The sequence below is a fragment of the Bidens hawaiensis genome, unplaced genomic scaffold (assembly GCF_021521415.1).
Source record: "Bidens hawaiensis isolate Kalapana, Puna unplaced genomic scaffold, B.hawaiensis_p1.1 tig00006534_1, whole genome shotgun sequence".
In the NCBI taxonomy this organism is placed as follows: Eukaryota; Viridiplantae; Streptophyta; class Magnoliopsida; order Asterales; family Asteraceae; genus Bidens; species Bidens hawaiensis.
In genome coordinates this window covers 756418-782613 of record NW_027491439.1, presented here as the reverse complement: position 1 = coordinate 782613, position 26196 = coordinate 756418, and the positions used below count along the sequence as shown (strand labels likewise).

Genomic DNA, 26196 nt, shown 5'->3' with positions numbered 1-26196 from the left:
AAGAGACAAGGTGAATACGCCCCCAAACTTTTAAACTTGTTTTCAAATGAGTCAAACTTGTTATATGAAATTGTTTACAAGGAACTATGTGTTCCTAAAACCGTTATAACTATGGGTATGAACCTAGCCCTCAGGCTGTGGTATACATATGTCTGGATCCTTACATAGGTGGTACTATGCGATGTATGGGCATGATCGCACCACCCTTAGTCGTAGGACGCTCTCCTGCAGGGAGTACGACCGTTGTGTATATTTACGGGTACTTAACTAAGTCAAACGCTGCGGTGTTTGTGAGGTGACCTAGTGTAGAGGTTCTAGTTTATAATGTGTTATTTGACTTTATTATTCCTAAGCCACGTTGGGCCGAGGCAGGCGTAGTCTCGAGGGGTAATAAAGTAAAAGAAGTTGTTTTGCGTCAGCGTGTTCACCAGCATTCGTTGCTGACGTATTTTCTTACATTTTGCAGGTGAACAAGTTTAGCACTTGGAGTGACGAAGTGCTTATATATCCGATGGCTCGGATTTTATTTTGTAAAACTTAATATATGGTGGTTTTGTAACATAAACAAGTAATCTTTTGTTAACTCAAACGGGTATTCTATAATTCCGTCTTTTATGTAAATATTATATTTCGATCCTTAAAATTTATAAGTCTTCCGCAAACTAAACGTAACTCTGATTTATTTACAATTACGATACCAACTATTAAGTCACGCTCCTAGGCCCTAGATGAGGGTGTGACATTAAGGCTTCAATTCGGCTTTTGGTTGCGGTGGGGATGGGTCTCATGAGAGAGGAAGGAAGGAGAAAACATAGAAATTATTACTATATAACAATTAAGAAGTTTAGTGCCGTAAGTGCCCTATTAAGCCACTTGGCGACACCAAACTGGTCCGCAAATTTTGTTTTTGTTTTCTTAGTTTAGTCATCTTAACGAACGTAATGTAAATCGACTGAACATCATTTTTTGTCTTTCTCTTTCCAAGTTTTATCGACCGACGCCACCTCATTGGTCCACCTCAATTTTATGCTTTATATTTGGTTTTAATTCCAGTATGATAACACACGACAATGAAACCGACCGAATTCGCGTTGGCTTACTAAGCATGTGACCGACAACGCTTGGATTTTACCACTGTTCAAGTTTTACCGACACGGCAGGTAAAAAAACTAGTTTATTTACAAATGTAAAAGAAGAAGGGCAAAGTAAAAATGATCAAAAATTCAAAATAGCATCATGTAACTGGTTTTCACATTTATTTTGATGGCCTGTGCAATGTCCATAACATATTTTTAGCTTTTGCCTTTTGGACTTCAATAAATCAATAATCAAACTAACTTCGTACAAAACACATTAATAATTCTCGTAATTTATTCTATGTTACAAATTTTATTTAATAGCAGCTTAATGATGACACTCGTAACTTTACTTTGGTTATAACTTATAAGGGCAATTTCACTCTACTGAAATAGTAGTTTCAATTATATCATTTCAAAACAATTTTAAAACATTCTCATTGAGATAAACGTAGTCACGCTCAGTAGGAACTTGGTAAGTTACTTCTATAAGTTCCGTTAGATTATAATTCTCATCGGTCAAATTGCTTGTATGAACTAATAGCCCGGTTCATGGGCCAGCCAAATAAGGCAATGGCTTTGGGCCTCCAGTATTTATAGGCCTCCAATTTTATATGAGTTATTTACTATATCTTTTAAAACTTGGCTTTTTTATTAAGAACTTGTTGATATGTCAAGTTAAGAGTGAGGCCCGTGTCATTGAATGATTCATCTATGGTTAATGGCAGTCGATGGTTATAATCTTAGATTATTTATAGTTAGATTTTTTTTATAATGTCAAATACAATTAGAAAGTTTGAATCAGGTCAATCTAAAAGGTTAAAGAAACAAATATTGTATTAGTTTATTATTGCCGGTCCCAAGCCCGGGAAAAGAATGGTTTACACAAATGGATTTTTTAAAAAGGCCTCAACATTAGTTCTCTCTAGGCGTCCACGAACGTTGAGACGGCCATGTGAACTATCATCGACTTACTAGCAGGTTCTACTTTAAATTATTATAATCCAATTTTTGCAAAAACTACAATAACAATAATAATAAATCTAATAATGTAAGTTAGAGACAGAGTGGGGTTGATGGGCCATGTCCAATGTACAAGGCCCAGTTCCATCACGTAAAATGTGAATGGCATTTTGGGGAATCATTTCAAAAGTAACCCCATTTTAATATCAGTTGGTATAAATACACCAAAATATCAAATCAAAACTAGACAAACAGCAAACAATATCTCTCACCACACCTGGTTGCCAGTGACTAGTGATTGATTTACAGATGAATTGCCTCACTAATGTTTCAAGGTTTCTTTCTATACCATAATATTCGTTATCAATTTGTATAAAATTCATCGTATATGATCGTCTCGGTTTTTACCTTCACCACAGATCGTCCTATTCAGCGTTGCCTTTATGCAGCAGCAGATTCAAATGCAAATCTTCAGTTTCTGTTCATCCGAATTTTGTTAATATGAAGGTAAAATGCAGTGTTTACATGTGAGCGTTTTCGTATATGTATTCGTTTCAATACGTGTTGTTGTTGTTGTTTTTATTCATTATGACAGGGATTATTGATTGCTACTGATCTTCGAACAAACTGTGTGGTTAGGGTAAGGCTAAGTTGATCGAGTTTAATTTGTGCGTTTATTCATTTATATTGAATGTTGAATCTCGTGGAAAGTCTGGACTCCCCGTGATTGCTACTTTTCCTCTTTTTTAATTTACATGACACTTCTCCCTCTCACGAGAGTGAATGTGGATTTATTTCCATTTATTCAGTTTGTTTTGACTTACGAGAGCTTGAGCTCGGTTTGTTTCAAGCTCTTTTTCAAAAGCTCGAGCCCGGCTTGTTTATTATTTGTTAATTAAATACATATCTTTTTAATTATTTTCATATATTTTGTGAAAATCCATAATGAGCCTAAGCTTGGCTCGAGCTTGATTGTAGAGTGTGAAATTAATACATAGTGATAGAAGTCCAAAATAGTGTAAACTTATAGATACACTAGGTTCTAATGGCTCGACGAGCCTAAACGATCTTCTCACACAAGGCTCGAGTTCGGGCTCGGCTCGTTTATTATTTATTAATTAAATATATTTTTTAATTATTTTTTATATATTTTGTGAAAAAACTTAACAAGCCTAAGCTCCGCTCGAGCTCGATCGTACAGTGTGAAATCAATACATAGAAGTCCAAAATAGTTAAAACTTGGAAATATCCTAAGCTCGATAAGACTTGACTAGCCTAAAGCCCTAAACGGTCTTCCCACAGAAGGCTCGAGCAGAGATCAATACCTAAACAAGCTTTATTTGAGGCTCAGGCTTGATAAGGCTCGGCTCGTTTTGAGCTTTTTATCGATCCGATCTCGAGTATCTCATGAGTGGCTCAGCTCGTTTGCACCCCTATTTGTTACCTTTGTTGGCTGCCTTACTTCTTCTATCTATATACAGCAGCTAACATAGGGTAACTTTATGCACAAGAAAGCTTAACCAGGAATTTAGTTGTCTAGTAAAAAAATGGCTATTATTAGCTATCATAATATGTGTTTCTATTGTTGTATTTGATATAACCTAGTCACATGCGATTGATTATGTAGGCAACGTCTAGCCCTGCACCTAATGCAGACACGGAAGGTGCCAACGACGAGGAGAAATCTGATGTTTACAGTACAAACATGACCGAAGCAATGGGTGCTGGTAAGTTTAATGATCGTGTAATACAATATGTGAACTCAATACGAAATGCCCTTTGGCCCAATGGCATCTTTGGGCTCTGTAATCCTTAGATTCTAAGTCTCGTTAGAGGTATTTGTGTATCATTTTGTTGACTGTGTATCCTTAAATCTATAGAACAAATATTTTGTTGGTCCACATCTATGGCTCAATATCATCTAGCTAATGCATTAATTTCAGTTTTGACTTATAGACATGAACTTGGAATGAACTACAACTTCATTCGTCCAGACTTAATCGTTGGGTCATGTCTACAGGTTATGTTTCTCTCTTCTCCCAATTGGATAATTTCTTTTTCTTCCAAGAAACCTTAGTTTGAATTCTTACCCGTACTTTATACACAGCAGACTCCTGCAGATGTTGACAAGCTTCGGAGCATTAAAGTGAAAACCATATTTTGCTTGCAACAAGACTCAGATCTTGAGTATCTCTAAGAAATTATGATACAAAACAAAGAAATTAAGTAGCATTCTGTCAGATTAGATTTGTAGCTTTGCTTGATGTATATAATTGATGTTGCATGTGATAAGTTCTTGGCGCACTTCTTGTTTTCTATTTAACCTTTTCACTAGATATTTTAGTGTGGACATTGGTGCAATTCGTGAATATGCCAGCACATTCGATGATATTCAACACATACGTGCTGAAATAAGGTAACTGCATTCTTTGACTGCTTTATTTAAAGGTTAACGTGTGGTCTTGTATCATGAATTAAATGTATCTTACTTGATGTAAGTTTTAACATTAAATATTATGAAACAGAGACTTTGATGGAGCGGATTTGAGGCTGCGCCTTCCAGCCGTGGTTAGCAAATTACACAAAGCTGTTAATCGAAATGGTGGAATAACTTACATACATTGTACTGCTGGACTTGGAAGAGCTCCTGCAACTGCTGTATGCTGAATCTAACCTTAAGCTCTAAAACTTTCACTTTTTCCTACGAATTATTGATGTGATTTCAACTATTTGACAGCTGGCATACATGTTCTGGGTTCAAGGTTATAAGCTAAACAATGCCCTCAGTCTGCTCCTGGTATAACATTTCTTCTTAAATGCACTCTTTTTCACTCAGTAAGAGTAGAAATATATTCAAACCTAGTACTTTACAAAATGCTAAATCTTTATGGATAGTGTTGGTGATTTTTAGTGGCGCATTATAATCTTTTTAAATTGATTATAAACTTTGATGTAATCGTCAACACTCTACAATATATCTCAGAAATCATGTCAACTATTGGGAGCATTCCAAAATCCTTTTTGTTAAAAACTTGTGTACATGCAAAATCTTTGTACAGAATGCCAATCACCCTGTTCTTTCTATGCAGAGAAACCGTAAATGTTTCCCGAATGTGGAAGCTATAAAAAGTGCTACTGCGGATATTGTGAGTGATACTTCGACTCCTATTCTCATAAGCAACACATCAAGCAATTGTTTTGAATATTTATACTTAATACTTATCAAATTCTAACCCGTCTGTCACCATTCCTGTACTGAATACAAAGCTTACAGGCCTTAAAAAGAGATCAATTACATTGACATGGAGTGGTGATAACTGTTCCACAGTGGAAGTATCAGGACTTGATGTCGGATGGGATCAGGTAATTTCTAAAGCCTCCATTTTCCAAGAATAAACAATGAAAACATAACAAAATTGCTAGTCCAAATTGTTTAATAGAACTATTGATTTTATTATGCTACAATCTTTAAAACTGAGATAAATATTAAATTCAAATCCGAGTTTCAGTTGATCTTAAACTTATCGATTCATTGCAGAGAATCCCGTTAACATATGAGGAGAAGCATGGTTCATGGATTCTTCATAGAGACTTGCTGGTAATTATCTCCAGTGCTGAATATTTACTGTCATCGATAAGAATGGATGCTAAGGGGTAAATGGGTCGATTTCAAAACTTTTAACTGTTTCTGGAGGGGAGTCTTCATAGAAAAAATATATATAATTGAATAGCCTTTGTATCCATTATCTATACATTTAAACCTACACAAGGAGAAAAAACTGTTGATTTGCAAGTCAGGGGCGTAATGGTAAATTAATGCCTTTAAATGTGACCTGCATGTCCTATGATTTAACTTAATGTAATGACTTTTCAACCAAACTATGTCCATACTCCATGCTACTAATTTTAAAATTAATTATTATAACTTTTCATAACAGGAAGGGCGTTACGAGTACAAGTATATAGTTGATGGCGAATGGTTGACCAATACCTATGAACCTGTTACTCCCGCCGACAAGGATGGTCACATCAACAACTATATACAGGTATGGTTCATTATCATTCAGGTCAACCGAACTTGAACCTGCCTTGACCTGTTACCCAAGCCATCGGGCCAGCCCGTTTGCCATACTCCACGATAGTACTTTCACATTCATATCTTTCTTGTGTTATAAATCAAAAACCTTTTTACCAGTACACTTTTCAAACGGATGCAGGTTGTGGATAAAGACCCTGAGAGCATAAGTGCTGTTTTGTGGAAGAGATTGGCTGCTGATGATTTTGATCTAACGACCAATGAACGAGAGATTATAAAGCAGTTTCTAGATGAATATCCAGATGATGAGTAAACCCAACTGCTAACTCTATTATCCACTTCTGGAATTTGTATATCTGTTAATGGTTGATGATATGTGGTTCTATATGCGTGCGTGAGTGTCTATATAATATTGCAGTATTTGAGTTATGCGAATAAAGGTGGTTCTAAATGTCCAAAGTACGATAAATGATAAAACCTATTGTTGCAAGTTGCCACAATGATCCAGTGATTGAGCTTTGGAAACCAGTTTCATGTAGTTGCAGGCTTGAAAAACATCGAAGGAAACCCGTTAGAAAGTGACTCGGGGCCTGAGTTTCGGGGAACACCCTCTGATATGATAATCTAGCCAATTGATGTATCATGCATATGCATACGCTGATACAAGTATAATATGTATGAGATGGTATGTGACTGCTAATGCTATCTGTAAGAGCCCAATACGAAAACACCAATTGAGTGACCTTTTCTTTTCAAAGCCAATTTTATGCAGGGAACTACGGGAATCACGCAAAGTATTTATATTTCCCTGCATTAATGATTTGATGAGATAGTGGGTAGGCTGTTATGTAAGTGTCTTTTGTACAGACACTTAAAACAAAAAGTACAACTTCGTTATATGGTTCTTGCAGTTTTCAATATTTTTTTGTTCTAATTCGAATGTCTCACTAAATACAAATTATGTTTTTACAATATGTAGACAGTACCACTGTAGTAGAATGTAATGGCAAACATATATTTGTAGGTAGTTTTGAGTCTGTTTGCTAATAACTGTAATCATCTTTCTAAATTTGAAAACATAAAAAACGTGAGGTTATGATTACACACAAGACATCTTGTAAAACTAAATTAGTTCCACATCATAAACGAAATAATAGAATTAAAATAATTGATATATTCTATTAAATGCAATGATATTGTTATATTAACTAAATAACTTTAAAATTTTGTACTTTTCACCCTCATTTAGTTAAGGTTTGATATAAATTTATTTACTCTCTAAAAACTTGGAACTTAAAAAATTTTAAACGGTAAATATTTAAAATTTTTATATTTTTTACATGCATACATTTTTGTTACCATATGGAATCATCATTGGGTTGTAAGAGTTTTGATTGTGTGTGTTCACTAGATTAAAATAAAGGAAGAGAATCGGTGGAGCTGAAGCTTGAGTGTTAAGTGTGAAGTATGAAAATTTAACCTCATGGGTGGAATTCAAAGCTTAAAAAGAAAACTGATAATAAGAATACCAGAAGCACACCAAGATTATTACAAAGACTTCGTTGTGGAAGAAGATGGCGACAAGTGTAGTGTAAACACATTACAGTTTGACATGAAAGTACAATAAAGGGGAGTGAAAAAAACAAAATAATTATACAGGAAATATGACCTGTGGCTAAAGTGAAATATAATGACATTTTTATAATGGTGGCGATAACCAATACCTTAATTAATATGGGTTATGAAACATAATGGCATCCAAGTATGTGTTCATTAATCAAGTGTTTTTATTTTAAGCTTGTTTTGATAATACAACTGTTGTTTTGGTAATGAAGGTTCGTTTTTGCTTATAAAAACGTAGCAAAAAGGTACTACCTTACAAATTACATTTAATGTGACAAAATGTGAAATTTGAAGTGTTGAATACTATGTGACTTATTCGATGTGTTGTGTTGGGCTGGTGATATTTGCCTGTTTGTATGAACGTTGCAGCAACAAGCTAACGCGGATTCGGTCGATATCGGGTTACGTAATCATAACTAAACAAAAAAAATATTAATTTGTCAACACCCATATACATCAAATTAACATATTTAAAACAAGAGAAAAACACACGTTGAGGCGGAGAAACGATGTGAATATGGTATAATAGCGATACTCGTATAGCTTATGATACGAAACATAACATAATTAAAACGATGTTTATGTGATCGGTAAAACACAAATGTTGCGATAATGAATCAACGCGAATTCGATTGGTATCAAATAGGTTCGTTACAACATTGGAAATTAAGCTGGATGATAATTTTGACAAATGAATATATTTAAACAAAAAAAACAAATGAAATAAAATAATAAAAAGTTATTCAAAGAATGGGTCTCCACATAACAATTTTTTAAGATGAGCGTCATACTTATACAATCTTTTGAGATGTGGCTTCAACCTATACACATTTCGAATTTTCTAAGCTCTAATAAATTTATCAAAAAATCAACATGTCAAGTTATCACAATTAGATAAATATCCAAATGATTTACAAAAATGAAATATTAAAAAAAAAAACTTTTGTGACATCAAACTTCTCAACTATATCAATCAGATACTAGACGGGTGCCCGCGCGATACAGCGGGTGTTTGAACGCGGACCCTATTAATCACGTAACAATTATGAGTGTTCATGGTTCGGTTTAAAACCTTGAAACCGTTTAAACCGGTCATCGGTTTAGTTTCACGGCTCAGTTTTTTACTTTCAGTCGGTATTTTTACTTCCTTTATCATTTTAACTATCATATTTTGACTTAGTTGGAATTGATGATACTGTTAATTAATAATCATTTTAAACAAATTTTATTATCAAAGCTTAAACTGTTAAACCAAACCAAAACAATACTAGACCGTTAATGACAGTTTGACTTTCAATTTTCAATGGTTTAGTTTTGGTTTTGGATGACAAAAGATGGGTACTAACGGTTGGGCTCACAAACTTAACTTAAAAACAATCAAAACCGGCATTAAACACCCATACGTAACATATTAATTTTTAATTGGAAAAATTGTACAATATTATACTCAAACTAAAGAGAATAAAATACTCGTTTTTATGGTGCAATAATTTTACAAAAATATTAACGTATAAAAAAGTTATTGATGTTTAAAAATCGTGGGTGAGAAGTTGGTTTAAAATTGAAACTAAAAAAGAATATGGTTAAAGATGAGGGGACAAACTTGTAAGTTGGGTGATTTGTGTTTAAAAGAAAAGTTTACCCCTAATTACACATATACTTTATGCATTAACAATTGTAAATCTCTTAAAATCAAGTGTGTTAATTGGTGTATTATATATAGTATAGATATAGATAGACAATTATGATGGGTAGTTATACAATTATAATATTAATATAATAATCGTTGGCTTAAAAACACATGAAAAACAAAGAAAATAGAGAAGAGAAAAAGGGTAGATAGCAATCGGTCAAACTCAAACTCCAGTGTCACTTTCACTACAAACAACTGTGTAGGGTTTTCATTTTCACACTTAAAACCCCTCTCATTTCATTTCTTCACCGTCATCGCATCACAACTCAGATCCCTCACATACATATGCCTTACTTACAGCTAAACAATCATTATATTATTGCATGCCATTATTGCCCCAATAATTTCTGACTTATTATTACAGTCTGTTACCGTGTACATTGTGACTTTTTTTAGTCTTATTGTTAGATTTTGGCTTCACATTTCTCAGTAAAACACTAGCGGCGTGCACGGTTCGGTTCGGTTTGGTTTGGTTATTAGTCTCAACCAAATTAACCAATTATTTTTTGGTTAATCGGTCTGATTAATTTTTTGGTTTTCGGTTAATAACCAAAATCAATTTTGGGCTAGTTTTTTTATTTTATTTTATTTAGAAATACATAAAATGGATGCATAAATACATGAAATGAAGTTATAACTATATATATGAAGATATAAATACATGAAATGATGGTACGTATAAAACATATAATACATTAAACGTAGGTATAAAAGCTAGAAATATATAAAAAAATGAATGTTTCGGTTAGGTTAAGTTCGGTTAACCGAGGGTATAAAAAATAACCGATAACCAATTTTAGGTTCGATTTCGTCGGTTTTTGATTTGGTTTGGTTATTGCTCACCCCTAAACATAATAGGAGTACTTATTAGTTATTACATGTCAATATGTCATATGGTATATTGAACGCTAATTATGCTGTTGATGTTTGTGTGTAGCTGAGCAAATGCAAGTGAGTAAAGTAGGGTGTGTTGGGAAAACATACGCCCTAGCAAAGCTCAACGACTCGTCCGGAGGGAAAAAATCAAAGCGGCGTTCAAAAGAAGAGGAACGGAAAGAAATGGTTGAGACTTTTGTAAAGAGGTAATATCATTTCAGCTATTGTTTATCCATTTGTGTTACCAAGTAATGTATGACGGCATAGTGCATAACTGCATACTATGTACATGTAATCGATTATTATGTACATTGTACCATATTACACATGTAGATGGATTTTATATCTTCTAGTTTAAGCAAATCTACATGATTATTGTTTGATTCAGTTTCAAATTTCAATCTATATCCAATCATATGGGCGTATGATTTTTGTTAGTGGTCACCTCAGTCATTTGACTCATTTCTTTTGTCAGTTAAAAAATCATACCTTTTGTATCATTTAGCCCTCATATGATCCGTATGACTCTCACTCTATTATACGCCCAGTTTGACCACTTTTCGGCAATCCATACTGGCCGTATGACATGTCACTGGTGTCTGAATAGCACATTAATGGTGTTGTATAGCCGGGCCCTTTTTTAAAACACAAAAGTCTTCATATTTTAGTTTCAAAAACTATATTTGCACTTGAGTGTGGATTGGATTATTAATTGTAGTTCTCAAAGTACCAAAGTTATATATTTTTTCTTCTAATTAATGTACTTAAGACTTGTTGTTAGAAACGATGGTTATATATTAGTTAATTGATTTTTGGTTATACTGCTTTCAGACCTCAGTCATCAAATAATGGAACTTTCCCATCACTGCATCTCACACACAAGGAAGTTGGCGGGTCATATTATACTGTGCGTGAAATTTTCCGAGAGCTTATTCAGGAAAACCGAGTAAGTTGCCTCCTGGAGAGCAGAACATGGAGAACGTAGATAGTTTCTTGTATAACAATCCATTGGGTTCAATATCGTTTGATCCCAATGTACATGGGTTACCGCCAAAAGACAACCAAAGACTAGTCAAGGAGTATGAATCCAAGCTTGACAAGTTTATAAATTCAAAATGGGTTCCTGAAATGCATAGACAGAATCTTGATAATGATGATTTAGTTAATGGGAGTAATCATGCAACAATGAAAAGTGAAGATATTGTAGAACCCGAGCATGCGGAACCGCTAATGGGACGGGTTTTGGATGGGCATAAAGGTGGAACAGAAGAAGTAGAACCGTTTGAAGGTCATATACGTCATTTATCAGAAGATGTGGTGGTTGAGACTTTTCCACTGAGGCCTGTTTCTAGCATGGTTTATGATGTTGATGTGAAACCAAGTGAGAAAGAATTGTTAGATGGCGACTTGGAAGTGGAAGCTAATATTATTTCAAATGCAGCTGTGGATACTGTTGAAAACAATGTGAGTTCATATTAAAATTTAATTTTCTCTCGTTTGTTATATTATTCTTACAGATTATATTCTTATATTAATTCTGGTCATATTATCCCTGGTGTATGTCTGTAGGATATTATTCAGTATCTGACTTGTCTGCAAAAATAACCATAAGTTTATTATTTGTCACTTTGATAGGCCTTAAGTTCTAAGCATCTAGACAGCAACAACTCCAGCAGTTCTCTTCAACATGCAACTTTTGAAGAAACAACCGCAGATAAGTACAAATTAGAAATGCAGCCCGGTGATACTGTTCAAAAGCAAACAGCTGATGCAACATCAAACGAAATCAACATGTAAGTGTAATGTTTATATATGCATGGAAAGAGTGTATCATAAACATGCCATATTCTTGAGAAATAAAAAACACGGGCAGGTTGGGTGACCTGTAAAAACAACTATGATTGAAACGGGTCACTCTTAGTACATAAACGCGCCCGCCCAGTCAACAGATCTGCAAGCAGTTTTTTTTTGTCCTTTTTGTATAATAAGCAAAGCCCAGAAAATGTTATTTGTTCATTTGAGACAAAAGACAACTCAAGTAATAGTTGTATTCAACATTTAATCATCTTTCAAATGGTTTAGCTTAATTTTCTTTAAGCAGTGATTCGTGTGAAGCAGCAGCAGCAGCAAAGAAATCTGTCAGCCAAGAAACTAACCCTATCGTGTCATTTATGAAGACAGTTGTTGCTGCGTTTCTGAAGTTCTGGTCTGAATAAACTTCAGGTTTGTTTCTTCACAAGACTCGTTTTTGAAGTATGTGTGAAGTGAATGGTAGCGCTGAGACTCTAAAAAACATATTGGGAAGTTATATTTTTTGGTTAAATGAGGTTTAAAAGAAAATGTTTTTGATATGTTTCTTTATCAAAGAAAACAAAACTAATATGAGGTTGTCTTATTTAGGATGATCATTGTTCAGTGATTCAGAATATTGTTATCTTTGATGTTTGTAATATTGGCTTGAAGTTATTTACATGTGATGTATCTAATTGTCATTTGGTTTAGTAGTAAATTTCATGCTAGCTTCATGTTTTCAGAAATTCACATAAAACCTCCACTGGTATAGCCTATAATTAGTATAATGATAGGTTTTATAATGAATTAAGGGAACACCTCACCCATTAACTAATATAAAAACAAGTCATAATCTTTTTCTCGTTTTGTCATTTATCACACCAATTCCAATCAAGCCTTTTGAAAGTTAATTTTATGATAGGACTAAATGGCAGTCTAAAATAGAAAAAAATGTTAATATAAAGAAAAATATCTTTTTTGTTTGTAAGAATTCTCACCTTTCTAGTTTGATATTTAAATTTTAATTATTATCTAACTTTCTGACACATGTCTTTGCATTTTACAAGGATCTACCCATTTTCACACTTGAGAGTCAACTAAAAAATTTCTAAAAATGGACTGAAATTGTGATCATTTTTATTTAACAAGGGTTAATATACGGTTCATGAATATATTAATTTAAAATGGTCAACTTGATACCATTTCTGTCTAGAAAAGTACAATTTTGATTTGATAAACAATTTATTAAAATATGTGGTTACTAATTAAATAATATAGTTTTATGAACTCTATAAACACAATCATTATCATTAATAAACAAAAACATGAGTTAAGGGTTGTGAGTCAATAAAATGTCTAATTGATTAAAATATAGTTTTTGAATCATTTAGCATGTTAGTGAAATGTAACAACTAAGAGACTTCATGAGCTATTAAGAGGTGTAATCAAACACACTCTGCCTCTGACCGATTCAAAAATAAATTCTTAACAGAATTAATAAGAGGCTACCAAACAATCCATTTTAAACAATGATCGTTCAAATAAATAACTTAACCGGTGATTTATTATTGAAAAGAGTTTTTTTATTTGTTTTTTTCTTATATATCCCAGAAACAATATTATTTATTTTTAGTAGGATAGACTAGAGAAGTAAGTGATATCATATATATTATTTATTTAGTTGATTAATATGATGAAAAATAATTTAAAAATAATAAGTTAAACAACCAATCCGCACATAGATCTGTAGCCTACACATACCCTTGTATTTGATGGTTTATACGTATTTTAAAATAATTTATTTATTTATTTATTATTATTTATACCTGCTCAAAAGAAGAATACCAATCTTGTCATTTACTCTCCACTTTCTTAATTTGCTTTCGTGAATGATTTTATGATTTATCATTTCATGAATTCCAAATATGTTAGTTACTGAGATATCAGAGAGACACGTTCAATAAAGGAAGAAACACAAAATATTGAAATTACTCGTTTGAAAAGAAAATTTGGAATATTATTCAACGACTTAAATATCATTATTAAGGGCCGTCAAAATGGGCATCTGTTTAGACACGATAAAATTTGTTTAGCAAAAAATGTTGCTATGCAAATTTGTACCTTTTTAAAAATAATTAAAATTAAGACACTAGACTCAATTGTTTAGACACGATAAGATTACTCTTATTTCTCTTTCTTTGTATATAAAACGTATAACTGTCATGCTCAAACCACCAAAGTCAATTGTTAAGCGAGTCATTTTCATATTTGATACTTATGTTAATTGCGTCATCTCTAACTTGTTAAACACATTAAGACACAAACTGACAGGCTCAGGTGATGGAATTCGGGTATGACAGTACGAGTAAATGGTCTATATTATGTCGAGATGTTTTCATCCATTACTTATGGACCTTATAACTCCAAACAAAGCGATATTATTCCGTTTTAAGTTTTGTCATTTTTAAACCAGGTTTTCCTATAGCTAGTATGTGTGCTTTGTATCAAAAGGATACGATTGTGATCATTCCCACAACATAAGGAGCGATTGATCTTTAAACTATATATGAACGGTCAATCTTAATTATAAAGAATATAATATGATATATTTATAATATATATATATAATCTATAATATATATTTAAACGAAACCTGTAAAAGCTCTTTGGTTGCTCTCTACGTTCTCTCAAGCCACAAGATTGCATTATTTGTAAATTGTGGCTTCCCATGCATTTGACCCGAATTCACGGGTATGAGTCTTACCAAACCTAGATATTCCTTAAACAGGTTATAATATCTCATTAAATTAAAAATTAATCTCACCAAATTATTGATGTGAAAATCCTATAAAATAGGGATATATTAAAAATCATTATACGATTTTATTTTAAAAAAAAGATATTCTTTTTAATAAACAATTTTATAGTAAAAAATAAGCGGACCTTGGGTCTCACCAGACTCAGATAACTTTTAAACCGGGTTATAACATATTAGTTATTGTGAAACCATTTTATCATCAAATTCTAAGTATATATTATTAATTTCTTACAATAAATAAATAAAACTCCAAAAATGTATATAAATATTAAAAAACGAATAATGTAAAACAGCCCCCGTAATACAGGGTATAAAAACTAGTGTATATATATTGTTTATAAAAAAACAAATGTCACGTATGTTACTAGTTTAGAACTATTGATATCTAAACATGTTGTGCTATAAGGTGTCGCCTATCCTTTTCAAAGGTTAAGAGTTTAAATCCTGTAAATTGCAAATAAATGTGCTTTTTTAATACTATGTTAGTTTGTCATTAAAAAAATCTAGACAGAATTACAAATTTTGTCCTTTAAAATAAGACGAATTACAGTTCGTGTCCTTTTCTAAGTTTCCTTGCAGGCGGTGTACTTTAAACTTTTTTTTCCTACAAGTTATGTCCTTTACGCTAACTGGGTTAGAAAAACTCTGTTAAATCCCATCACGTGAGAAGCATGTGAGGGTAGTTTTGTCTTTTTGCCTACCCTGCAACAACTTCTTCTTCTTCTTCTTCTGTTTCTATACCTTCACTAACACCATCACCTGCCACCAGCCTCTACTACCAGGTCTACCTGATCATATCGCTCAACTTTGTCTCAATCTAGTCCCACCTTCCACCCTCTACTCCGTTTGCCGTTCATGGCGGCGCGTGATCTACACCGCCTCTTTCCCACCTTACCTCTCGCTATATACCCTCTCTTTTCCGACCACCGGCGATAATAATATTATTAATCCGGCAATCAAAATATCTTCTTTTGATCCAGTTTCTTCCGAATGGAGTTGTGTCACCCCCCAGAGCCTTATCTCCGCCACGTGTGCCTCCGTCATCCGTCGTTTATTGCAACAACTTCTTCTTCTTCTTCTTCTTCTTCTTCTTCTTCTTCTTCTTCTAAACTAAGAACATCAGAAGTTCCATTGAACCTCCGATTCACTTATTTTCCCCGATTCACTGTTACATCTTACCGGAAAATCGGGCTAATCATAACATCTTACCGGAAAATCGGGCTAATCATAACTCCGGCCGGAATTTATGGTGGCTGGAGTTAGGTTAAGTGGGCTAATATAACCAGATCTGTTAGGTTAACCCGGATCTCAGATTTGTTAGGTTAAGTGGGCTCGCCGGAAAATCGGGTTAGGTGACTGTAATAGGCGATGGTAGGGGTCGGGTGGAGACGGTAACAGGCGATGGTGGTCAGTGGAGGGTGATGGTGTGTAGAAGACGGGGTTCGGTGTCGTGGCGTTGTTAGGAAACGACCGAAAAAGGGTGAGCGAGGTTGTTGCCCAACTGTTGCTGGGTTTCTGTTTGGAAACCCTAGGTGACGGTGGTTGGTAGCGGCGGTGTTCTGGTGGCCGTGAAAACCCCAAATTGCAATCAGTGTGTTGTTCCATTTGATTCTGATGGTGTTAGTGAAGGTATAGAAACAGAAGAAGAAGAAGAAGTTGTTGCAGGGTAGGCAAAAAGACAAAACTACCCTCACATGCTTCTCACGTGATGGGATTTAACAGAGTTTTTCTAACCCAGTTAGCGTAAAGGACATAACTTGTAGGAAAAAAAAGTTTAAAGTACACCGCCTGCAAGGAAACTTAGAAAAGGACACGAACCGTAATTCGTCTTATTTTAAAGGACAAAATTTGTAATTCTGTCAAAAATCTAAATGGAACAATTTATATTTATATTTTATATTCTTATCAGTTAAAAAATCAATATTATATAAGATTCTGTTAAAATATTTTATATTCAAACAGTTAAAAAAATCAATATTATATAAGTTTCTGTTACAACTATACAAATTTGTTTACCAATAAGATCAATTATCAGTCAAAAAGATACATATGAAATCATAGGAACCATCCAAATGCACCTATTGAAGATTATTAAAATTGGTATATTTATAATGATTGTCATATTTACATCCGCTTGTTAAAAGCCAAAATGACCCTTAATGAACCCCAAGAGCAAAACCACTTATGTAGCCATATGTTTTACACTTTTACATCTTTATCCCTTAAATTTGGATATGCTTGCCTTTATAACATATAGCCTAGTATATATACATGCATGTGTATGTTATAGGGAAACACACACAATTCACAAACAAGAGAAAGAGATGGGTTTTAGTGAGAAGCAAGAAACATTGGTGAAGGAATCATGGGAGGTGATGAAGGAAGACATTCCGGAGTTAAGTCTCTATCTTTACGCAATGTAAGTTAATTAATCTCCAGTGACGGAATCAATACTTTTCAACTGGACGCTCATAGTATAAACTTTTTTTATATTGTGACAAATTACTTTAGGATATTGGATATAGCCCCAGAGGTGAAAGGACTATTTTCATTTTTGAAAGATACAAATGAACTCCCCAGAAATAACCCCAAGCTCAAGTCCCATGCTGTTAAAGTCTTTAAAATGGTGTGTGAATTTCCTTTTTTACCCTTGTTATATATGATTATAATATAATGTATATGATGATTGAAGGTATGTGAGGCAGCAGTTCAACTAAGGCAGAAAGGTGAAGTTGTGATATCTGGTTCTATACTCAAGTACTTGGGATCTGTTCATCTTCAGAAACAAATTACTGATCCTCAGTTTGAGGTATTCATCATCCTCTTAACTCATGGATTTTTAATTTTATATATGATCTATATTTATCAATATCTATACTACATAAAAAAATAACTTTTTTTTGTCACGTGTCACTCTCTTGTGCATCTTCACCTTTTTTTTCCCGTCTTACTCTCCAATTAATTATGCATGTTTATTTAAAAAAACATATAATTTTTTTTTGAAAGTTAAGCTTGCTCATAAAACATTTATAAATTGAACATTCTCTCATTATTAAACCGGCTCGTGTAACATGAATTATACCGTTTTTATAAGAAGCACTTACATATTTACGAATTATATCGTTTTTTATTATCCAACTCGTGCAATAGACAGGTTTATAACCTAGTTAAATATATAGATTTAAAATAATAATTTGAATAAAAAATGAAGGTTGTGAAAGAAGCATTGATAAGAACAATGGAGAAAGCGATGGGCGAAAAATGCAGCGAAGAGATGAAGGATGCATGGCGTGTAGCTTATGATCATTTGGCTGATGCTATTAAAACTGAAATGAAACAAGAAGCTGCAGCTTTAAATGTTTAAACTTTAAACACGCATTAGTTAAACATTCTTACATATATGTAAGGATCTTTTTTTACATGTAACAAAATCAAATAATGAGTGTGATGAAATATTGTTCTTTTTCTTTTTGGTCTTGTATCAAGAATATAGTTATGTTTTGTTGTACTAATATCCTATATATAAAACGAGATGTCCGTTCGTTCTATTATATTGGACCTTTTCGTATTTTGGTCGAAAAGTAGCTTTTTGATATTGAATATATTCATATATAGAACAAAAAGTTAAAAAACAGAAATAGCTAAAAAAATTAAACTTAAAACGGACGTAACTTTAGAGCCATTTGAAGTTACGTGACGAGGTATATTAAACATATCCTGTTATACTAGTTTTTTGTGTTTATGTTTTCATTTTGTTTAAGCTCAACTCTTACTAAATTTACATGCACTACTAAAAGGCTGAAAGCTAAAAAAAACATAATAATTTAATAAAGTTTGAGTTATTATATAAGAAAAAATAAAAAGAAAATGTAAATGACCTCATTCAAGTCAAACTCTAATCATGGTTATATACTTATATGATCTTATAATCAACACCATATATTCCCTAATCCCCCTATAACCCTATTCATCCTATAATTTATTGGTTATTAAAACGACACCACTAATAATACTTTAAGCATAACTTTAGTAAATCAGTCATTATTAATGTCTAAGTTATATAAACAAGATTGTATAACCTATTATTGTATTTGTAACCTTTTCTTGTGTTATAGTTAATTGCTAGGAGAGTTTTATTAATAATAAACTGTATTTAACAAAATGTACCATCATCCTTTATCCTTTAGAAAAACAAAACCTTATCTAACTTGTCATTTAATAATCTTGTCTATTTAAAATAGTTAAATTTTTCTCTATAAAACTACACCTGATCCAATCAAAACACTAAATCTCAGTCCCAAAATGAAAATATAACGGTTAAGGCTAAAACTACAAAAATCCATTATTGGTCGGGCGGTCCATCATTTTGAAGGCATAAAGAGAAAAAAGAACAAAACAAAAACAAAATCTTGAGTCCTTTTCCACATGTCTTTGTTATAAAATCACATCCTTTATATATTCTTGTAGATTCATATGTTCGTGTTCCTCAAGGTTCGTAGATTTGTGGTTGTTACATTCATGATTGTCTATTGCTCTTCCACGTGATAATAATTTACGAGTAGTTAACACTTAACAGGCTAGAATGCTAGATACATGAATTCAGATTTGGGCCATACAAAAATAGTTTTAGGAAAATGGGCCACCTTTTTTTGGGCCCAAAGTGAGTCACAAGTCACAAAGGAGTTTCTAGCGAAAAATACGAGATTTTGTTATTTTTTACTCATACATTTCTCACTGACTACTGGACTTGGAATCCTCTCTCTCTCTCTATATCACAAATTATAGAGAAAACTAAAGTAAACTCTCATATTTGAGGGTTCACGATATATTTTTGAATGGTTTTAAGTGGAAAATAGTATTATTTAATTGACCATACACGATGAACGTATTGACTATACATGCCGAACTAGATGTGGGATTTTTTTTCTTTTCGAAAGTTAATAATTTACTCCTATATTCAGCTAAATTGTCTATTGCGGGATTTGAACTTTTAACCACCAAAAGAAAATAACACCTATATTATACCACAAGATACATAAAAAGTGAATTAATTATAGAAATAATATGTACTTTAGTTAAATTTCAAATGACGAAAGATCTTTGAAAGTCCAATGTTACTAGACAATAGCCGAAAACATTAATATAATTTTTAAGAACCATCATTTCAAATAACATCACCTAAAAACCAAAACAAAAGGAAAATCTCATCTTAAAAACCATTTGCTCTCTTATTTTTTTTCTACTTTGGAAAAAGTATAATTTCATCAGAATGCAAATGCAGTGACCAATAGAAACAACTGGACTCACCCACCACTAAATGCAACCATCTAAATTCTAATTGGAGAGAGTTGGTGACTTGAATTATTTTATTATTATTTTTAATTTGTTTTGCGTTTGCAACTTGTGGCCTAAATTTCTTAATGTTTACTTTCTTATGGTTTCAACACCTGTCACGCGTGAAGCTACTTTCATTTTTTTCAAACATTCTTCCTTTTCAACCATGTTAGAATATAACAAACATTGTTGTTATTGGATTCATAATCATTGCCCACTTCTTTCTCTTTTCATTCTTCATACGGACGTACTTGTAACATAACATGTGTAGCATGGGTGCGTTCACTTAACTCGTTAATATTAACTTTACTTTAAATTAGTCTGCTAAAAAAACTTTTTAAAAAATTGTAGCTTAATATGATTTGACTCGAGCTACTTGACTCATATATTCACAAGCTAACATAACATGAACTCGTCTGAGCGCTCATTGCCAATGTTTTTTAAAGCACTCATGATGGACAACCACATGGCAGGCGATCCATGAGGACACCGCATATTTGTTAAAAGACTGTTTTTGTTTGTAGATTAAAAGGGTATTGAATGTTGATTTATTAAAACTTGTTAAATCGCAATAATTTCAATTGTTTCCATTCCAAACTTCAATTATTCCTTATCATTCATTTTTGAATATCTAACTTCCCTGTACTTGAATTCAAGACATTTAGGCATTGCCTTTGTCATTGGGCCACCAACCCTAGGAATTAAGTTTTCCTTATTAACTTTACCAAAACAATGCCAAAACAATGCTAATTACTAAAATCATTTTGTATATCAATGTGGACCATTTTACACTTGACCCAATGTTCATAGGCTTTAAGGTTTCATGTTGTATTAATATATAATGAAATGTATGTATGAATTATATAGTTGAATGAATGATACTAGTTTTTCCTATTTTGTTTGTCGACATTCTTTAACAGTAGTTTTGCAAGGAATGAATGTAATGACACGTGTAGTTGTGTGAACAGGCTGAGAATGGTTTTGTCAAAAGTGGAAGGAAACTTTAGTGAAGTGATAATTATGCATGGGGAGCTAGCTAGACTGATAGACAGCACCACTACCGCCACCACCACGATCTTTCTATCTCAATCTCAAATCAAACACTTAACTTAGACTTCAACCACCCACCAATTGGAAACTACTAAAAAATTACAAGTAATTCACATTTTCACATCCTTTTGAGGTTTGCAGTGCTTATAAATAGCCAAGGCTTTTGCTCTTGTTTGCACCACACAACTCAAGAGATTGTATTGATTACAAAACAAATACATTGCATTGGTTTAAAACATATACTAATCACAAGTTAAGCATTGTAGTTAATGGGAGTTTGAAGATGGCAAACTCCAAGATAATAGCTATTTTAATTTTGGTGTTGTTTGTTGTGGACCTCTCTTTTGCTGCTAGATTTTCTAAGAAGACAGGCGGTCAAGGAGGCGGTGGTGGTGGCAGAGAAGGAGGAGGGGGTGGAGGTGGTTCTGGAGAGGATGGCCAGGGTTATGGGTCAGGCTATGGATCAGGGAGTGGCTCGGGATATGGAAGTGGTGGCGGTGGTGGTAAGGGAGGAGGTGGTGGTAGTGGTGGAGGAGGTGGTGGAGGGTCAGGGAATGGCAGTGGTTCCGGTTCAGGCTACGGGTCTGGAAGTGGTTCAGGATATGGTTCAGGTGGTGGAAAGGGTGGAGTTGGTGGTGGCGGTGGTGGAGGAGGTGGTGGCGGTGGAGGTGGGAATGGATCGGGAAGTGGCTCAGGGTATGGAAGTGGTAGTGGCTCGGGATATGGAAGTGGTGGTGGGAAAGCTGGTGGCAGTGGTGGTGGAGGCGGTAGAGGTGGTGGTGGAGGAGGAGGCGGAGGCGGAGGCGGAGGCGGGGGTAATGGACAAGGTTCCGGATATGGGAGTGGATCCGGATATGGAGAGGGATATGGATCCGGATCCGGTGACTATGATGGTGACTATGATGGTGGCTATGAACCATAAACTAAATTTACAGCAAAATACTATAATCACTCAGCAGTTAAATAATTCACATACATTTCATTTATGAAATTGCTGCCGTACAATAAATCACATCAGATTCACTATATTACTTGTAAGATTATTGATTTGCATGTAAGTTTATAATTATAAGAATGTACTCATTTTGTTTATTAAAAATAAAATGCTCATCTTTTAAGGATGTATGGCAAGTGCTATGTGTTGTTCTGTTTTAACTTTTTTTCTCAGTGATTTTAAGACAGTTTACAAAATATGATACGAATAGAATCAGTATTGGTCAAATGTAAATAAGTGTCGGTTTTCAAGGAGAACCTTGATACGGTGCTTTATCAGCTCTCGGGAGCCGAAGGTGGAGATGAAGCCGAAGCAACCTTCTGCATTATCATGTCCTCTGCTATATTGATTGCCCTTTGTGATCCAGTGATCGTTACTTTCCTGCAAGAACATAACATTTTTTTTATGTTTTGTTTAATGTACTGATCCTATTTAACTATCAAGACATTTTCTATCAACTCTTGAAGTTAACAAGAAACATAACTGAATATCATGATCCTATTGTTTTCGCTTTTCAGTCTTGAAGAGTAATTTATATAACTTAACAAATCATTTGAACGGTTTCTCTAAATTATGTGCGAGTCAAACTAAATTGTGACACTTTTTACAGGAAACACAATATTCATTTTGGTATTTGTGAAATGAATTGGCTTTGAAAAGATATATACCTATCAGATGTTCCATGCATAAAATCACCTCTTTCTGATATCTTAATTCTAGCTCCACTAGTCTGCAATAAGAGAAATATAAAAAAATTAATAAAAGATGGTATGAAATGAGTCAAAAGAGAATGTGTTTGCTTACCTGACTAATTTCACTAATATTTCTACCACCACGGCCGACAAGAATCCCTATATGTTCATCAGCGACACCCAACATCACTGAATTACTGATTTCTTCCTGCAAAGCACCATATTTTTACAGATCATTAATGTGTCAAGTATGATAACATAAGCGAGTACTAATCTAATGCCAGTAATATTATAAGGAAAATGATGAACCTTATTGTTTTGAAGCTTTTTACCACCCCCATTTGGTCCATAGTTTGGTACATCATAAGGCACTGTACAATAACACAAGCAAAAAAGAGGAATCAGCAAATGGACAACTATGAAGGATTATAAAATTCAGAGTATCATGAGAATTAGTCTCAAGAAAAAAAAAGTCTACCAGCATATGAGAATGGGGGGTCAATAGATTTTATGCAGTGAAGATCTTCAGATAATTTTGATAGAATTAGATTAGTGGCTTGAAGCTCCTGCTGTAAGGTGCCAATTACAGTTACCAATCTATCATTCAAGTTGTTATCCTGCGGAGATATCTTAATGTAAGCTTGAGAATCTTCAATGAAAGACCTGCAAAGAGAAAGACCAAAACACGAAGTTTTCAGAAACTCTAAAATGTTATAAACCACACAATCACCCAAAACAAACTATTTCAAGACCATTTGAAATCAGTGGTAGTGCAGAGTGCAGACATGCATAAGATCAAAGTTACAAATATAATGCAGTGAGTAGCAGTCTTACTTTATCGCGGATCCTCCTTTTCCAATGATTCCACCACAAGAACTATTCGGTACAATTAACCTAAATCTCAATCTTGGTTCAGCTTCCTCACCATCTTCAGCATAAAACTATTTGACAATGTATAATACTATATAAGAGTATTAAAGTAAATAACCAAATGCAGTCTGTGTTTTGGACTTATGGGTATTACTTCATTCGCCAACTTGGACAGTATAAGTTCAATGGCATCAAGAACTTCATCAAACGTTCCAGACACCATAATAATCCTATCAGATGTTCCTGGAAAATGCTCATAGTTCCGTGACAGTTGGATTCGTGCATTAGACCGCGACTGGAAATCAGAAATTGTTGATCCACCCTTTCCAATAATTGAACCAGCTTCCGCATTTGATGCAAGAAACCTCAGATAAGTGGTATCTGTGTAGTCTTGAACATAAAATGAGATATTGTTAAAGCAACTCTGTGTAACAAGAGGAAAATTGCACCACAGGAAAGGAAACTAAAACAAATTCCAAGCTTCCTGGACACAAAGTAAGTGATAAAATTTGGTTTTTCATATACAACTAGTGATTATGTTTCCCACTAATTATAGTAACTTTATGATCTCCACTGGAAGGTTAAATCATCCAGAGAAATGGTAAAAACTGTAGGAAGACAACAATTAGTTATCTACTTATCTGTAAAAATTTGTTACTAGCCGGTCCTATTTGGTTGCAAACATTATTAATGTAAGTGGCCTCTATAGTTGTAGAACTAAATTTTCTGGAGTTTGTTCACTGCAACTGATAGGGGCCGATTCAAGATGGTCAATCTCCCAATAGATAGACCTGTTGAGTGAGTTAGGCTCCAAGAAAACAAGAAACAGAGATAAACTTTTGATTCAATTTTCTGCTTAATTTTCTTAATGTAAACCATGATTACATATTTAGGATAATAAATGTAATCATACTTGCTACACTAATGCAATTAACAGATCATGGGCTGAAAATGCAGAAATGAGAAACTACTAGTTTTACTAATAAAATGTGTGAAGTAAACATGCAAATGAAACGGTCATGCGGTGGGTTCGTATCAGTAACATTCTGTGGAGTGTGGAACATAAACGAATCGAGTTATCACTTCTTGAAGCAGAAAGAACTTGTACAGATGTTCAAACATAACATACAAAATATGACTTCCATTCACAAAAACAAAAACTACATAGCTGCAAATCCAAAAACTATGACAAACACCAGGTAAACACAATCCACATCAAGTATAATGAGAAATAACAAATAAAACATGTAAATGAGTAAATCTCATTTACTACTAATCTAATAGTGCTTTTCTTCCTTCATTTTATACATACAAATTACAAAACCTAGACACGTTCATGTAGACCTAATCAACAAATACTTATAATAAAATGTACAGAAATCAAATTGCAGCTGGTCATTAATGAGGACAACACAAAACAAGCACACAACTGGTATAAAATATTCATCAGGATTGACTTGTATTCATTCGCCTATATAATACATACTAAGTGAGATCTGTATTTTACAGTAAGTTGAGGTAAATGTAAACTAGATAGATCAAAATGACAAGCAATCGTCAATTGAATGAATATTAACAGTACCTGACGGATGAGGAGGAGATTGCGGCGGTGGAACACCGTCATCAAATGAAACGTCCGGTGATCCCATTGCTGTGGATTTGCAGAAGGAGTTTGTTTACAGGATTTGCAGAGTTGACGCGTCCATTGTTAGGCTGAGGGGTGTGGGGGGCGCGAGAGGGGGCGCGAGTGGGGCTCCAGCCAATAATATCGTGACGTGTGGCTGTGAGAGAAACTTGATAAGATGGGTGTTGGTTGTGGTGCTCGCGCCCCGGGCCTTGGTGTGGAGGGGCGCGAGAGGGGGCGCGAGCGGTTTTTTTTTATTTTTTTATAAATGTATTAAAAAAACGTATTATTAAAAAAACTCATAAATTATTTAAAAAAACACACATTAATTAAAAAAACACATTAATATCTAAAAAAAAATTAAAGTACTAAAAAAAAACATTATTCTTATTCTTCGGCTTGGTCTTCTTCGATCAACCTCTTCCGGATACGTTCCTTTTGTTTTTCCATCAGCATTTGGTCGACCGGATTTAGGTTACTGAAGTCTCTTGTAAGGAAGTCCAAATCTCTCATTCCTTTTTTTTTTCCTTTTTGTCATTAGAGACCACCTCCATGGTTTTGTTGAATTTATTGAGGGATTCAACAAGATCGGTGATGTTTACGGCTTCCCCCTCAGCCGGTTTTTTCCCCCTGGCGTCCCTTCCCAATGGCCGCCTCCTCGGCGGTGAAGACGTTTCCTCCCCCGCAACGTTTAGGTCGAATCCAACCCGGCAATCCGACCCGGCGGAAGTGCTATACGCTCCAGACGAACTAGTT

At 33.9% G+C, this 26196-nt stretch overlaps 5 protein-coding genes across 6 annotated transcripts; 4 read left to right on the top strand and 1 right to left on the bottom strand.

The window, feature by feature from the left end:
- The first annotated feature begins 2303 nt into the window (after nucleotides 1–2303).
- Nucleotides 2304–6603, top strand: LOC143632767 (phosphoglucan phosphatase DSP4, amyloplastic-like). The gene is made up of 14 exons (XM_077101195.1): nucleotides 2304–2374; nucleotides 2459–2546; nucleotides 2635–2679; nucleotides 3667–3766; nucleotides 3983–4059; nucleotides 4150–4226; nucleotides 4375–4455; nucleotides 4565–4697; nucleotides 4777–4836; nucleotides 5129–5185; nucleotides 5307–5402; nucleotides 5578–5637; nucleotides 5978–6085; nucleotides 6257–6603. Exons 1-14 carry the CDS (start codon nucleotides 2349–2351, stop codon nucleotides 6386–6388), a joined length of 1140 nt encoding a protein of 379 aa, XP_076957310.1. The 5' UTR covers nucleotides 2304–2348; the 3' UTR covers nucleotides 6389–6603.
- A 3729-nt stretch (nucleotides 6604–10332) lies between these two features.
- On the top strand, nucleotides 10333–12801 carry LOC143632766 (uncharacterized). Of its 2 annotated transcripts, none has more exons than XM_077101193.1 (4): nucleotides 10333–10473; nucleotides 11099–11731; nucleotides 11903–12060; nucleotides 12369–12801. In XM_077101193.1, exons 2-4 carry the CDS (start codon nucleotides 11240–11242, stop codon nucleotides 12481–12483), a joined length of 765 nt encoding a protein of 254 aa, XP_076957308.1. In that variant the 5' UTR covers nucleotides 10333–10473; nucleotides 11099–11239; the 3' UTR covers nucleotides 12484–12801. The 2 variants fall into 2 exon arrangements, with proteins under 2 accessions (XP_076957308.1, XP_076957309.1); XM_077101194.1 differs by having other exon boundaries at nucleotides 11903–12071; nucleotides 12383–12458.
- A 4356-nt stretch (nucleotides 12802–17157) lies between these two features.
- Nucleotides 17158–18270, top strand: LOC143632765 (anaerobic nitrite reductase HB2-like). Its single transcript, XM_077101192.1, has 4 exons — nucleotides 17158–17295; nucleotides 17388–17502; nucleotides 17569–17685; nucleotides 18088–18270. The coding sequence occupies exons 1-4, from the start codon at nucleotides 17201–17203 to the stop codon at nucleotides 18238–18240; spliced, it is 480 nt and encodes a 159-aa protein (XP_076957307.1). The 5' UTR covers nucleotides 17158–17200; the 3' UTR covers nucleotides 18241–18270.
- A 2999-nt stretch (nucleotides 18271–21269) lies between these two features.
- Nucleotides 21270–22267, top strand: LOC143632764 (uncharacterized). The gene has a single exon (XM_077101191.1). It carries the CDS (start codon nucleotides 21544–21546, stop codon nucleotides 22180–22182), a length of 639 nt encoding a protein of 212 aa, XP_076957306.1. The 5' UTR covers nucleotides 21270–21543; the 3' UTR covers nucleotides 22183–22267.
- A 148-nt stretch (nucleotides 22268–22415) lies between these two features.
- On the bottom strand, nucleotides 22416–25512 carry LOC143632763 (protein BTR1-like). Its single transcript, XM_077101189.1, has 8 exons — nucleotides 25399–25512; nucleotides 23971–24206; nucleotides 23781–23887; nucleotides 23425–23609; nucleotides 23256–23317; nucleotides 23059–23154; nucleotides 22923–22984; nucleotides 22416–22635 (listed from the first exon to the last, which is right to left on the bottom strand). The coding sequence occupies exons 1-8, from the start codon at nucleotides 25463–25465 to the stop codon at nucleotides 22530–22532; spliced, it is 921 nt and encodes a 306-aa protein (XP_076957304.1). The 5' UTR covers nucleotides 25466–25512; the 3' UTR covers nucleotides 22416–22529.
- Between the last annotated feature and the right edge of the window lie 684 nt (nucleotides 25513–26196).

What these genes read in the sequence shown, in the direction of transcription:
- LOC143632764 (XM_077101191.1), top strand. Translation starts at nt 21,544, where the DNA reads ATGGCAAACTCCAAGATAATAGCTATTTTAATTTTGGTGTTGTTTGTT.
- LOC143632765 (XM_077101192.1), top strand. Translation starts at nt 17,201, where the DNA reads ATGGGTTTTAGTGAGAAGCAAGAAACATTGGTGAAGGAATCATGGGAG. An exon ending in AGTCTCTATCTTTACGCAAT is followed by an intron (nt 17,296 to 17,387) that starts GTAAGTTAATTA and finishes AAATTACTTTAG; the next exon opens with GATATTGGATATAGCCCCAG. An exon ending in CTGTTAAAGTCTTTAAAATG is followed by an intron (nt 17,503 to 17,568) that starts GTGTGTGAATTT and finishes TGATGATTGAAG; the next exon opens with GTATGTGAGGCAGCAGTTCA.
- LOC143632766 (XM_077101193.1), top strand. Translation starts at nt 11,240, where the DNA reads ATGGAGAACGTAGATAGTTTCTTGTATAACAATCCATTGGGTTCAATA. An exon ending in TGGATACTGTTGAAAACAAT is followed by an intron (nt 11,732 to 11,902) that starts GTGAGTTCATAT and finishes TCACTTTGATAG; the next exon opens with GCCTTAAGTTCTAAGCATCT. An exon ending in ACATCAAACGAAATCAACAT is followed by an intron (nt 12,061 to 12,368) that starts GTAAGTGTAATG and finishes TTCTTTAAGCAG; the next exon opens with TGATTCGTGTGAAGCAGCAG.
- LOC143632763 (XM_077101189.1), bottom strand. Translation starts at nt 25,465, where the DNA reads ATGGGATCACCGGACGTTTCATTTGATGACGGTGTTCCACCGCCGCAA. An exon ending in ATCTCCTCCTCATCCGTCAG is followed by an intron (nt 24,207 to 25,398) that starts GTACTGTTAATA and finishes TTTATGTTCAAG; the next exon opens with ACTACACAGATACCACTTAT. An exon ending in ATATTAGTGAAATTAGTCAG is followed by an intron (nt 22,985 to 23,058) that starts GTAAGCAAACAC and finishes CTCTTATTGCAG; the next exon opens with ACTAGTGGAGCTAGAATTAA.
- LOC143632767 (XM_077101195.1), top strand. Translation starts at nt 2,349, where the DNA reads ATGAATTGCCTCACTAATGTTTCAAG. An exon ending in TGCCTCACTAATGTTTCAAG is followed by an intron (nt 2,375 to 2,458) that starts GTTTCTTTCTAT and finishes CCTTCACCACAG; the next exon opens with ATCGTCCTATTCAGCGTTGC. An exon ending in GAACAAACTGTGTGGTTAGG is followed by an intron (nt 2,680 to 3,666) that starts GTAAGGCTAAGT and finishes TTGATTATGTAG; the next exon opens with GCAACGTCTAGCCCTGCACC.